Source organism: Coenobita brevimanus, chromosome 112 (assembly GCF_032717465.1).
Source record: "Coenobita brevimanus isolate Jiangsu-jjx chromosome 112, ASM3271746v2, whole genome shotgun sequence".
Lineage (NCBI taxonomy): Eukaryota > Metazoa > Arthropoda > Malacostraca > Decapoda > Coenobitidae > Coenobita > Coenobita brevimanus.
In genome coordinates this window covers 17360275-17374784 of record NC_137065.1, presented here as the reverse complement: position 1 = coordinate 17374784, position 14510 = coordinate 17360275, and the positions used below count along the sequence as shown (strand labels likewise).

Below are 14510 nucleotides of genomic sequence, written 5' to 3'. Positions count from 1 at the left end.
CATCGATTCCCACCCCGTCGTCATCTTTGGACGGAAAGAGGATCATCGGAGTCGATCCGGGCAGAAAGAATATCGCCTTCTGTGTAGAGCTGGATCCCGAAACTCGAAAAATTATTAAGAAGAATAAACTCACTTCAAAACAGTACTACTGCGACTCGGGGATGATTAGGTTAAAAAAACGAGTCGACTCTTGGCTAACCGGAGAATACAAGCGAGTCAACGAAGAGTTGAGCGGAGGAAAAAAATTGACGAGCTACCTGAAAACGTACGTGAAACACTACGAGACGATATGGAAGGTCAAGACTCTGAGAAAATGGAGGAGGGCCAAGTTTCGAGTCTACTGTCTAACCAAAAAGACTCTAGACACATTCGTAAACAAGGTTTTGGGAGACACTAAGAAACCATTCCACGTAGCGTACGGTTCAGCCAAGTTTTCTTGCACTGGGAGGGGGGAACATTTTGCCTCTCCTAACACTAAATTTGCCAGAGTGATGAGAGAGAGACGGTCCGACAAACTTCACTCTCGTCGACGAATGGAACACATCGAAAGTCTGCCACAGATGCAAGGGATCTCTGAATATCGTAGGATTTAAGAAATATGATGAGGGGAATAAGAAGGAGGTGTACTACCTTCGGGGTCTACGTCGTTGTTCTGCCAAGAGTGATACTACCTACAACGACAAAGTCCCCCAGCACAGAAACATTCTCCAAACTTCCAGCTCCATCCCAGCACCAGCAGTTAAAGTAACAAGAAGTACTTTTTGTCCAATCGGTGGAGCCTTTCTGGATAGAGACTGTAATGCGGCAGCCAATATTGCTCAAAAACTCATTCTAACTGCACCGTCCACTCTAGTCCGAGGAGTTAAGGTTCAAATGAAAGAGGTGTTTTGGTTGAAATATTATTGTAACAACCCAACACTAACTACTACTACAACTCCGTGCATTTATGACAAAGGTGTAGTCGTATATAACACTGAGGCGAAAAGGCAATTGCTGACCTATCTGGTTGGCAGTTGGCTGCCCGCTAAAGGGTTAGTAGAAGAGGTCATGTAAATGTAACCAATATTATTAAAAAGTGAATAAAAAACGCTTTTTACTTTTAATTCCTCTTGGAAGTTTTAGTAAAACAATTTATCAAAGAAAAAAAATAATATTACTGGAAATTTACAATTTATAGTAAAAAAAACTACTCTGAAGAAATTTTAATAATTATCTTTCTTTATTTCTGAAATTAATATATATGGAAGGTTTACTGAAAGAGATCAGTGGGAGTAATATTCAAGAGGAACCCCTGGATCTCAGTACAAAAAAAATTTATAATTATTATGAACGCGGTATTTCCTTTATTGAAAAACCTTTATTGGAGATTCATAAGAATACTCACTTAGATAAAAATTTATTTAAATGTTATAAGTTCCATACGAGGGGAAAACCGTTTACCTGTGGATACTGTGGTAAAACATTCAGGCAGAAAGGACATATAGAAGCTCATAAACGCATTCATAACCATTTGTCTGTAAATACTGTCAGAAGAATTTTCGGGCCCTAAAATATCATATGCACACTCATAGAGGGTAAAAACCATTTATCTATAAACTGAAAAAAAAAATTATTCACACAGAAACCAACCCTTTAGCGGGCAAGTGGCTATATCAGGTTATTATAAATAAAGTTGTTTTTTTGAATATTTTATATTTTACATCTTCCTCAGCACAGAAACATTCTTCAAACTTCCATCAGCACCAGCAGTCAAGAACTACTTTTTGTCCCATCGGTGGAGCCTTTCTGGATAGAGACTGTAATGCGGCAGCCAATATTGCTCAAAAACTTTTTCTAGCGGCGGCACCGTCCACCACCACTCTAGTCCGAGGAGTTAAGGTTCAAATGAAAGAGGTGTTTTGGTTGAAATATTATTGTAAAACAAAAAACAATCCAACACTTATGACAAAGTCGTATGACCAGATGGTCGTATATAACACTGGGGCGACCTGGCAGTTGGCTGCCCGCTAAAGAGTTATAACTCCGAGGTTAATAATCATTTGGAATTTTTCTAATAACTATTTTTTTTTTCAATAGATCTAATAAAAATGGAAACTAGAAGTGATAATCAGGTACTGGTATCATATAATCCTTTGCAAGAAATCGAAGAGGAGTCTCCCTCTCAAGATAAAAATAACAGTATTTATATAAAGGAATGTGAAGAAGCCGCTGATAAAGTGTCACAATATGTATTATATCAAAAGAGAGAGAATAAGCTATCGGATCTGCTTCATTATTTGGTCATAGCGCTTCGTGTCCGTCTCCAATGTGTTCCTCTATCTGTCGGATGTTCTGTCGTATTCGGCACCATCTGAAAGAGAAGAAAGAACATAAATGTAAGTGCTAATTATATACACCGCACTATATAGGGCTTGGTGTAAAACCTATGAAAGTGATAAAAGAAAATTGGTTGAAGATCTCCATATCTGCGATCAATGTGATCTTTTCTTCATCACCAAATCCTCATTAGATATTCATAAGAACAACGCCCATTCAGTTGATACAATCACACATTGTGATGAGAGGTCCAATAGATGTGACCGATGTGATAAATTCTTCAAAAATAAAGAGGGGCTAAGGCGGCACAAAAAAAGACATGACGATGAGAGGCTCCATAGATGTGACCGATGTAATAAATTCTTCAAAAATAAAGAGGGGCTAAGGCGGCATCTAAAAACCACACACCGATGAAAAAAAAAAAAAAAAATTTGCCTGTAAATTCTGTGACAAAACATTTCATCAGAAAGTACATTTGATAAATCACACAAAAGAAAAACCATTTATGTGTTTTCAATGCAATCACAGTTTTCGAACCCAGACGGCTCTTTCAAGCCATTATCCATCACACAGCAATCAGAGACCCTTTACCTGTGATCAGTGTGAAAGAAAATATAAGAGGAAGTCAGCTTTGAAATGCCATATTAACCCTTTAGCGGGCAAGTGGCTGTATCAGGTTATTATCAATAAAGTTGGTTTTTGAATATTTTTTATTTTACTATAGATAATTAATATTTCGCATCCTTTAACTGGCAAGTGGCTATATTAGGTTATTATAAATAAAGTTGTTGTTTTTTAATATTTTATATTTTAAATCTTACTGTAGATTACTATTACATAGTAGACTTTTTTTTTGGGATCATAAATGCCTTTTAACCCTTTAGTGGCCGACTTTTTTTATTTTTTGGATCATAAATGCCTTTTAAACCTTCTTTCATACAATCTATAAAAAAAGCAATTATACTGTAAAATTAAAAAAAAATACATCTACACACAAATGGAAAGGGGGGGGAGAGATATAACATTAGTTTCCATTGGCTCAAGGTTTTTATCCTCACTCTTCTGACTACGATTTCGTTGTTTTTTCTTGTAGTTTCTTCGACTAGTTAAGTTTCCGGATCGTAGATGTTGACAATGCTGGCATTTCGGGAAGTTCCAGCGAAAGTCATTTTCTCTAAGGAAACTTTCCTTATCTGGCATAAAGAAGGCCAAGGGCGATTCATCTTTCTGTGGATTCGCCATACTGGAAGGTACCAGCTGTGATGAGATTTCCGGGATGGAAGACAACTCTTCTATGTATTTCCATCCAAAAATAACAAATCCCAGAAGAACAGCAAATATACTCATCACCAACACACATAACACAATCTTGAAAAGAAAAGAAAAAAGAGAGTTGTAATGTATACTGAAACTTCAAAAAACACTACACAGAAAAAAATTACTGATAAACACTGTTTCATATAGGTAGTTCAGAATGTTTTTTGGCGCAAAGTTATTGAGAAACAGCGCCAAAAGTGGTAACTGGACGAGAACGCTGAAGTTAGTGAGCAATATTTTTTAGTTAAAGAAACAATAATATTTAGATCTTTGATTACAAAAAAATATCTAGTCGCCAAAATATAGGTAATTGCTAAAAAAAAGTAGCTAAGCTACATCAAAAGTCTCCAAATCTAAAAACAAAACTAAGTTGACAACATTAATTGACAAACCGCTCAGCGGGTGTTATTATTTTAATTTTTTCGTATCTAAATGCTTTTTTTTTTTATTCTATCAGAGTTGTCTACTAAAAAGTTAATATCTTACCTCTAAAATTAAATGAAGAAAAAATAATAGAGACTAAAACATCCCGACGAGGTGAGGAATGGCGGGGGGGGGGGTAGGAGTTGACGGACGAAGAGGTGTGCACTCAATGTGAAGACTGGGGTTTAAGAGGTTTATATATATCAAGCTTCACGTCATAGAAAGCAGAGGGGTTTCCATCTTTTACCATCCACAGGGTTATATACAACCATCTAGTGTTTATCCAAAAAATTGCCAATGTTGTTGGAAGTTTAGGGCGGAGCAACAATGTTCCTTTGAAAAATAACTCTTTGGCATAGCAACGACAGCCTCCGCACCACCTGTAGCAACTCTACTGACCATCAGCTTTAGAAGGGAAGCCGGTCCTGCAAGATTAACCCTTTAGCGGGCAGCCAACTGCCAACCAGATAGGTCAGCAAGGGCCTTTTCGCCGGAATATTGAAACTTAATGTCGTTGTGAGTAACAATGGAGATGCCAACATTTTTATACAGTCACTTTCCAGCTAAAGGATTAAAAATAGTTTCTAAAGAATTTTTAATAATTGTTTGTAATAACTATCTCTTCTTTGTTTCAGAAATTAATAGATATGGAAGGTTCTCTGGAACAGGCCAGTGGGAGTAACATCCAAGAGGAACCCATTAATCTCAGTACAAAAAAAAAGTATAATTAGGACGAATACGGCATTGAAAAATCTTTGAAGATAAACAATTTCTGGAATGCCCGAAGGTTTCTACTAATTCTGTGGACACCCATTGCCAGGACAAGCCGCATAAATGTGATTGGTGCTTGTTTAAAAAGACACGAGATGATACATACTCAAGAAAAACCGTTTATCTGTGGATACTGTAGTAAAACTTTTAGGCAGAAATACAACATGGAAGTTCATAAAAAGACTCATACAGGAGATAGTGAATATTGTGAGGATTTTCTTGACTAAATTGAAACTAGAAAAACCGTTTACCTGTGGATACTGTAGTAAACCATTCAGCCGAAAAATAAATATGGAAGTTCATAAACGCACTCATACAGGGGAAAAGCCATTTGTCTGTGAATATTGCGAGAAGATTTTCCCGGTAAAATCGAGCCTAATAAAACACATTCGCACTCATACAGGAGAAAGGCCGTTTACCTGTGGACATTGTGAGAAGACATTCTCAGAGAAATCGATCCTAAGAACACACATACGCACCCAAACGGGGGAAAAACCATTTACCTGTGGATACTGTAGTAAAACATTCAGGCAGAAAGTACATGTGGAAAAACATAAACGCACTCATACAGGGGAAAAGCCATTTGTCTGTGAATATTGTGAGAAGACTTTCTCGGCAAAATCGAGCCTAATAAGACACATTCGCACTCATACAGGAAAAAGGCCGTTTATCTGTGGACATTGTCAGAAGACATTCTCAGAGAAATCGATTCTAAGAACACACATACGCACCCATACGGGGGAAAAACCGTTTACCTGTGGATACTGTAGTAAAACAGGCAAAAAACACAAGCAAACGTTCATAAGCGCATCCATACAGGGGAAAAACCATATACTTGTAAATATTGTAACAATACCTTCTCCAGAAAAAGGCAGATGAGAAAGCATGAATTAATTCATTTGAGTGGTAGGTAAAAAATAATCATGGAAATTCTCGATATACATACTTATAAGAGAAGATTCGAATACAAACTCATATAGGAGAAAACCTGTTTGTCTATAAAAAAAAATATTTAACATTCTTAGAAAAAATGTAGTAAGAAATTTAAATATAAAATAATTTTTAGTTCCTATCTTTTGTAATTGGTTGAAAATAAGGGAAGAAGAAAATACTATTATTAGAATTTTTTTCATTTTTAGAGGGCAACCAGTGGAGCGTATTGTGAGCAACTCTGGAGATCTAGCAGATGGTTTCTTTTTCCTCCAAACTGAAAAGGTAATTATATATAATTGTCTAAGATGTGAAAGTAAATATTAAAAAAATCAACTTTATACAGTCACTAAAGATTGAAAAAAAATATTTCTGAAGAATTTTTAATAATTGTTTGTATTTTTTCTTTGTTTCTGAAATTAATAGACATGGAGGCTTCTCTGGAACAGGGCAGTGGGAGTAACATCCAAGAGGAACCCCTAGATCTCAGTACAAAAAAAAAACTATAATTGTGATGAATGCAGTATTGTAAAATCTTCTTTGGAGATGCATAAGAAAAATATATTCAAGTATCATAAGTTAAAAATGAAAAAATATAATTCTATGGACCTAGTAGTAGACAAGCCGCATAAATGCAACAAATGCGATCGGTGCTTCAAAGAAAAAACCACTCTAAAAAGACACGAGATGATACACACCGAAGAAAAACCATTTACCTGTGAATATTGTAATAAAACATTTAGGCAAAAAGGAAACATGAAAATTCATGAACGTATTCATACAGGGGAAAAACCATTTGTCTGTGAATATTGTGAGAAGGTTTTCTCGACAAAAAGAAATCTAATAAGACACATACGTACTCATACAGGAGAAAAGCCGTTTGTCTGTCAATACTGTAAGAAGAGTTTCTCACATGAATTGAGCCTAAGAATTCATTTACGCACTCATACGGGGGAAAAGCCATTTACATGTGAATACTGTAAGAAGACTTTCTCGGCAAAATCGAGCCTAATAAGTCACATTCGCACTCATACAGGGGAAAGGTCGTTTATCTGTGGACATTGTGAGAAGACATTCTCAGAGAAATCGATCCTAAGAACACACATACGCACCCATACGGGAGAAAAACCATTTACCTGTGGATACTGTAAGAAAGCATTCAGGCAGAAAGTACATATGGAAGAACATAAACGCACTCATACAGGGGAAAAGCCATTTGTCTGTGAATATTGTGAGAAGACTTTCTCGGCAAAATCGACCCTAATAAAACACATTCGCACTCATACAGGAGAAAGGCCGTTTATCTGTGGACATTGTGAGAAGACATTCTCAAATAAATCGACCCTAAGAACACACATACACATTCATACGGGGGAAAAACCCTTTTCCTGTGGATACTGTAATAAAACATTCAGGCAAAAAACACAAGCAAACGTTCATGAACGTATCCATACAGGGGAAAAACCATATACTTGTAAATATTGTAACAATACCTTCTCTAGAAAAAGGCAGATGAGAAAGCATGAATTAATTCATTTATAAAAAATAATTATGGAAAACCATAAACGCACTTAGGCTTTCTCGATATACACACTTATAAGAGAAGACTCGAATACAAACTCATATAGGAGAAAACCTGTTTGTCCATAAAAAAAAAATATTTAACCTTCTTAGAAAAAATGTAGTAAATATAAAATAATTTTTAGTTCCTATCTTTTGTAATTGGATGAAAATAAGGGAAGAAGAAAATACTATTATTAGAATTTCTTTTTCATTTTTAGTGAGCAACCAGTGGAGCGTATTGTGAGCAACTCTGGAGATCTAGCAGATGGTTTCTTTTTCCTCCAAACTGAAAAGGTAATTATATATAATTGTCTAAGGTGTGAAAGTAAATATTAAAAAAAATCAACTTTATACAGTCACTAAAGATTGAAAAAAAATTTCTGAAGAATTTTTGATAATTGTTTGTAATAATCGTTTTTCTTTGTTTCTGAAATTAATAGACATGGAGGCTTCTCTGGAACAGGGCAGTGGGAGTAACATCCAAGAGGAACCCCTAGATCTCAGTACAAAAAAAAAACTATAATTGTGATGAATGCAGTATTGAAAAATCTTCTTTGGAGATGCATAAGAAAAATATATTCAAGTATCATGTTAAAAATGAAAAAATATAATTCTGTAGACCTAGTAGTAGCTACTCATTGTCACGAGAAGCCGCATAAATGCAACAAATGCGATCGGTGCTTCAAAGAAAAAACCGTTCTAAAAAGACACGAGATGATACACACCGAAGAAAAACCATTTACCTGTGGATATTGTAATAAAACATTTAGGCAAAAAGTAAACATGAAAATTCATGAACGTATTCATACAGGGGAAAAACTTTTATTCTGTGAATACTGTGAGAAGGTTTTCTCGACAAAAAGAAATCTAATAAGACACATACGCACTCATACAGGAGAAAAGCCGTTTGTCTGTCAATACTGTGAGAAGAGTTTCTCATATAGATGGACCCTAAAAATTCATGTACGCACTCATACGGGGGAAAAGCCATTTACATGTGAATACTGTAAGAAGAATTTCTCGGATAAATCAAACTTAATAACTCATATGCGTACTCATACAGGAGAAAAACCGTTTGCCTGTGAATACTGTGAGAAGGTTTTCTCGACAAAAAGAAATCTAATAAGACACATACGCACTCATACAGGGGGAAGCCCATTTACATGTGAATACTGTAAGAAGACTTTCTCGGATGAGTCAAACTTGACAATTCATATGCGTACTCATACAGGAGAAAAACCGTTTGCCTGTGAATACTGTGAGAAGGCTTTCTCGACAAAAGGAAATCTAATAAGACATATATGGATTCATACAGGAGAAAAACCGTAAGTCTGCCAGAGTCCCCCAGCACAGAAACATTCTGCAAACTTCCAGCACCAGCAGTTAAAGTAACAAGAACAACAAGGTTCAAATGAAAGAGGTGTTTTGGTTGAAATATTATTGTAAAACAAAAAACAATCCAACACTCCGTGCATTTATGACAAAGGTGTAGTCGTAGGTTATGTGTATGATGTTGTCAATAAAGTTGATTTTTGGATATGATGTTTTTTTTTTTTCATAAATCCCTTTGGACATATCAGCAGGGTGAATATTTTTATTTAAAATTCAATTAAAAAAACAGGACATATTCAGATAGTTTCCTTCTCAGAAGAACTGTAAATATACTTATCACCCACACACACAACACAAACTTTAAAAAACTTATATATATATTCAATATCTTTAATATTTTTTTTTCTTTAAAAAAATACAGTTAATATCTCACCTTCAAACACAAACAAAGAATGGTAGGAGTTCGAGAAGCTTTTATATCATACCAAAGGGGTTACCACCTTTTCTTTATTTGTATAGGAAGAACGGAAAAAACTTTTTTTAAAGAGGTGTTTTGGTTAAATTTTATTATAAATATGATTATATAATTAAATAAAAAAAATAAATGATGGAAAAGCGGGTTCGATTTGGCGATATAAAAGTGCATTATATGATAAAATGGGACTATGATTATAGAAAAGCTAGAGTTGGTCAATGGGAGCAATGTGCAAGAGATAGAGAAAGGTTCCATAGACGAATTGCTAGTTCAGAAATGAAGCTTTCATCTATTTTTATCCCAGAACATCGAAATAATATATATACAAAAATGAAAAATAAAATTGCTAGAGGATGAAGAAGAGGGGGCATTGCTCTGCTAAAGGGTGATTTTCATAACGACATTGTCACTCTGCTCCAAGCTTCAATCAACTTCCATTTGTTCATAGTCTTGAGAGTGGTGTAATTCAGTTAATATTTTCTCTTCACTATTTTCAGGTATTTTTACCTCTTTTCTCGGTGGTAAAACAGATTCTATTTTCCTTACTTGCTCAATAGAGAAATGCGATGGCAAAACAATAGAAAAATGAATACATAGACAACCTTTCTCAAACTTCTTATATTTTGGCATACCCTCACCTATAATACGTTTCATTTGGTCATTTTTTATAATCGTACCAGGATTGTTTTTAATAATTATGGTTCTATTATCTAAGGTTTTTATTGGCTTTTGAAAACCACAAAGAGCTTCTGTGAGGTATAAATTACATTTCATAAGAAGATCATTTTTTATACGTTTAAATATAGGATGGGCTTCCTCTTTTATTATAAAAAGAACATCACCGGGCTCACGACCAGGTTCTTGATCTCCTTCCCCTGTAAAAATTATCTTCTGTCCAGTTTTCATCCCTTTATTTATATGTACCTCTATATTTTTACTCTCTCTAATAACCTTCTTTCCTTGGCATGTTTTACATTTATCCTTAAGATCAATCACTTCTCTCTGACCTCGACAATGTCCGCATAAAGTCTGTATTTGTGATAAAATTCCGGGTCTCAGCTGTTGAATCCTAATTTGAAAACCACTACCTCCACATGAAAGACATTTCTCTGGAGGTTTCTTTCCTCCCTGGCCTTTACAGTTATAACATACAATGTCCCTCTCTAGGGATATTTTTTTAATGGTTCCATTATATAATTCTTCTAGGGATGTTGAAATCGTGTAAATCGTTGTTTTCTTCACATCTCTTGTGTAAGTTGATGTTTTCTTCACATTTTCAAAGAAAAAATTAAAGATATCCATAGGTGATCTAAAGGTTTCAGATTCACCCCCTTTCAATGATTGTTCTCCACCTTGATCATAAATCCTTCGCTTCTCTGGATTACTTAATACCTCATACGCTTGTGAAATTAATTTGAACATCTTCATTGGGATTTTTATAAGGATGATATTTCAGAGCCAGTTTATGATAAGCCTTTTTAAGCTCATCTGAGGTAACGCTGGGTTTCACTCCGAGTATATCATAGAAACCAAGCTCCTTAACCATCTTAGCTCCTTTATGATACTGATTGATATGAATAGCTTGATGCTTATATATATATCAATTTTTTTAAATACTTTATACAAATATAATTCTACATTTTTTTTTCCTTTTTAGGTTGTGTAGCAAATTGGTGATAATTTAGATTAGTTTTAATTAACCATTCATAAACTTTAGTAGAATGGGTTGTTATTTCATGAGTCAAATTATATATTTTCTGAATCTGTTCTTGTTGTTTTAAATTATGTTCTTTTATATTATTTACATAAAAATCTGTCTTTTCGTTAAAATCTTCTTTATCTGTTGAAGTTATATAGAAATTGTCTTCATTTGTTGTCATTGTAAACGGATTCAAGTTCAAATTTTTTGTGTGAAAGTAAAAATATGAAAAAATGCATTCTCTATTCTTTTTTAACTATAAAAAGATATTCATTATGAATAATAGTGAAATTTAAAAATGTCTAACCAAAAAGGAAAAATTACTAAAATTTTTTATGAAAAAAACTATATTTTTAATATTTTAAATAATATAAGATGATGTTAAGTATATAAAAGAAATATTATCTGAAGATGAACTAACAACTTATAAAATTCAAAATGAAACTAATAATATGGAAGAAGATGATGAAGAACTAGAAGAAGAAGAAGAACTAGAAGAAGAAGAAGAAGATGATGATGATGATAATAATGATGAATCTGAAGAGGAAGATGATTCGACCTCATAGCCTAGCCTGGCTGACAATTGAGAAGGGAAGGAATGTGGTCTGTCTCATTTATCTAGAAATTTCTAGGTCTTGTTCTCCCCATTTATTATTTTTTTTTAAACAGTTTATATCCCACTACTAACCAGGATAATGCATGACCCAGGCTGCAATTAAGTTTAGGTTGCTACAGGAGGTAAAGAAGAAGAAGAAGGTGTATCTGTGCTACTAAGGTCTCTTTCGTTACTCTGCCAAAGAGTTATTAACTCTGAGATGAAGAATAGTTTCAACCCTTGCTGATCTATCTAGTTGGCGGTTGATAGCCCACTGAAGGGTTAAATCAATAAAAATTTATCTTTCCTTTAACCTAATCATTAAAATGTTTCAAAATTCTTTATTAAAAGATTATCAAGAAAAATTGAGTACATTTGATTCTATCCTCCCGTCAAATATTAAAGGGATAATAATAACTAAGAAGGATCATTTGAATGGTTGTATTGAAGTGTATCCATATGACATGAAAGGTGTTGTAGAAAATGATGTAATATATAACTATCCAAGAAATATAAGTCAGGAAAGAAGACAAGCAAAATGCCCAGGGGTAAATGATACTCTTGTAAATAGATTTATAGAAAAATTTTGGGTAGATGATTGTGCTCCAAGTTTTCATATCCAAAAGAGAAATTTTTCTAATACTGAAGGGGTAACCATAATTCGTATATCGCTAGAAGAAGCACTTGGATACGATTATCAACAGATGGAATGTACCGATTTCTTTTCTTATATTTTACAAAGGGATATATTACGTGTTTATAGTCAACCAAATACAATTATCGATGGGCTAAGAAAAGGAAAAGAAATAGCAGATTCTTTTCATATTTCAAAAGGACGATATAAAAAATATCCGTGGTTGTCATCAAAAAAAAAAAAAATGAAGGGAATATTATACAGTTAAATAATATTTATGTAGAGGAATTAATAAATATAAAAAATAAAATAAATACTGTAGAGAAAAATATTGCAACGGAAGAGGATATATCTTTAGTTTTTAAATCATAATGACTAGTATAATTATACTTCTGTTGGGTTGTATAAGTAATACCATTGTTGCTGAAAATGAGAACAAACCTTCCCTACTTTCCAGTGATACACCCGATGGACCAAAACTATTAACTGAGGATCAGACATTAACACTTCTAAATAGTATAAATAATATTTTAAAAAATATGAATACTGGTGATCCCCTAACTAATACGTGTCTATCTTTTATAACTGTGTTTATATTTGGACTAATATTAATTAAAATTTGGAAACATAGATTATGGCCAAATGGTAATAACAATAAATAAAAAAAATGTTTTCAATACAAGTTGGGTTCAAACATAAACTATGGACACGATCAGAAAGAGGTCTCCTATTTTCTAAATTTGGAAAACACTGTGAATTTTTATGTCCTGATATTGAGGAGTTTAATTTTGAGAAAAATATATCTATATTAAATAACGATAATATAGATATAATTTTCAACAATATTAACAATGGTATATTAAACGAAGAAAAGAATAATCTCATGTAAAATATCATATAATGATCTCTCATTATATACTATAATTAGATGTGCTTCTATTGATCACTCAGTAAATCACTCAACAATTATCATGCATATGAGTATTTTTGTTACTCGTCATGTAAATATATTTATAGATGTAGTCAAAACATTAATATTAACAGAAAATATGTATAATGCATTTTCTAAATTATTATGTTATGACTTTAGGAATGATGAAATAAAAAAAATATATATATATATATATCCTGAGGCATTGAAAATATATACAGACTGGAGAGATAGAGTATATGAGAAAAAATCTATTTTTTGTATAACTTGTAGTGAAATTCATAGAAGTATTAATCATTGTTTACACTGCCATTATATTAAAGAAGATGTAGATAGGAAAATATGTGAATTTTTAATTAGTAGAAAGATTATGTTTTGCTCCAATGAACAGATAGAATTATTCAAAAGAAAAAAGAAATTGAAATATGATATAATCGGTAGAACAGATCATGGGTTTTATATAAAAATTAACCATCCTTATTGGAGATGGAGTATTCAAAAATATCCTTATCGAAATACTTATGATCTTGATTTTAGACAAAATATTCAGTTATTAATCACAAACCCTAAAAATAAAATAAAAATTAAATCATTAATATGTGGGACATTTAAAGAGAAATATAACAATAGTTATCATAATTTTATTTACAGGATTATCAAAACAAATAATTTGTCATTACTTATGAATAATGATATATATACATTTTATGCTCAAACAACATACTTAGAAGACGAATAAAAATATATCTAATGAAATTATTTCATCTTCCTATCTTATGATTGAAGAATATAGTCATATTACCAGACCAATTCAAACTTTGCTGACCTATCTATCTGGTTGGCAGTTAATTATCATTATTTTTCACATATTGAAGAAATTAAATTAGTAATGTAATTTATATTATCTTTTGTTAATACCTCTTCATCTCTTCTATTGTCATATTTCAAATTAATAAATGTATCTAATATATTATGGGATAATATTGTTTACTATCTTCTCTTGAAATAAATACATTGTATTTGTTTTGAATATTAGGTAAAAATAATACTTCATTTTTATGGTAATTATGATTGGAGGTAGTAGAAATATATAATGAAACCTTTCTGCATAATAAAAAAATTGATTAGTAATATTAACAACGAAATGATTTTTTCTTTATATCCAAATTTTTCCATATTACCAAAATTAAAATAGTCAATTTCAAAAGAATTTTTAATATGTTTAAATTTTCTAATATGTTTGTAGGACTTATCCCTCTCATTGACCGCTATCATTGAAAGTATATCCGAAAAAGTTTTCTCCCTTTTTATTTTTTTATTTTCAGGCTCCTTTTTACCTTCAGGAGACTTATCAATTTCAACTGTTAGTAATTTATTAATCAAAATAATTTTATAATCAATTGAAAGTATAATATAATTTCCTATTATATGTAAGCTTTTCAATGTTTGTATGTTATTTTGATTATTATTAATCGAAAAAAGATAAATTAATTCATTACAAAAACAAGGGTGTTCTATATTATC

General features: G+C 32.5%; 2 protein-coding genes and 1 pseudogene across 2 annotated transcripts; 2 read left to right on the top strand and 1 right to left on the bottom strand.

Moving 5' to 3' along the window:
* The first annotated feature begins 6513 nt into the window (after positions 1–6513).
* On the top strand, positions 6514–7797 carry LOC145418125 (uncharacterized). Its single transcript, XM_080286650.1, has 2 exons — positions 6514–7201; positions 7784–7797. Exons 1-2 carry the CDS (start codon positions 6514–6516, stop codon positions 7795–7797), a joined length of 702 nt encoding a protein of 233 aa, XP_080142776.1.
* Positions 7798–8103: 306 nt separating this feature from the next.
* LOC145418124 (uncharacterized) lies at positions 8104–8649 on the top strand. The gene has a single exon (XM_080286649.1). It carries the CDS (start codon positions 8104–8106, stop codon positions 8647–8649), a length of 546 nt encoding a protein of 181 aa, XP_080142775.1.
* A 901-nt stretch (positions 8650–9550) lies between these two features.
* Positions 9551–10673, bottom strand: LOC145418123 (dnaJ homolog subfamily A member 4 pseudogene; annotated as a pseudogene).
* Between the last annotated feature and the right edge of the window lie 3837 nt (positions 10674–14510).

Bases quoted from the DNA above. Each gene is read 5' to 3' on its own strand.
- LOC145418124 (XM_080286649.1), top strand. From the start codon at position 8,104: ATGAAAATTCATGAACGTATTCATACAGGGGAAAAACTTTTATTCTGT.
- LOC145418125 (XM_080286650.1), top strand. From the start codon at position 6,514: ATGAAAATTCATGAACGTATTCATACAGGGGAAAAACCATTTGTCTGT.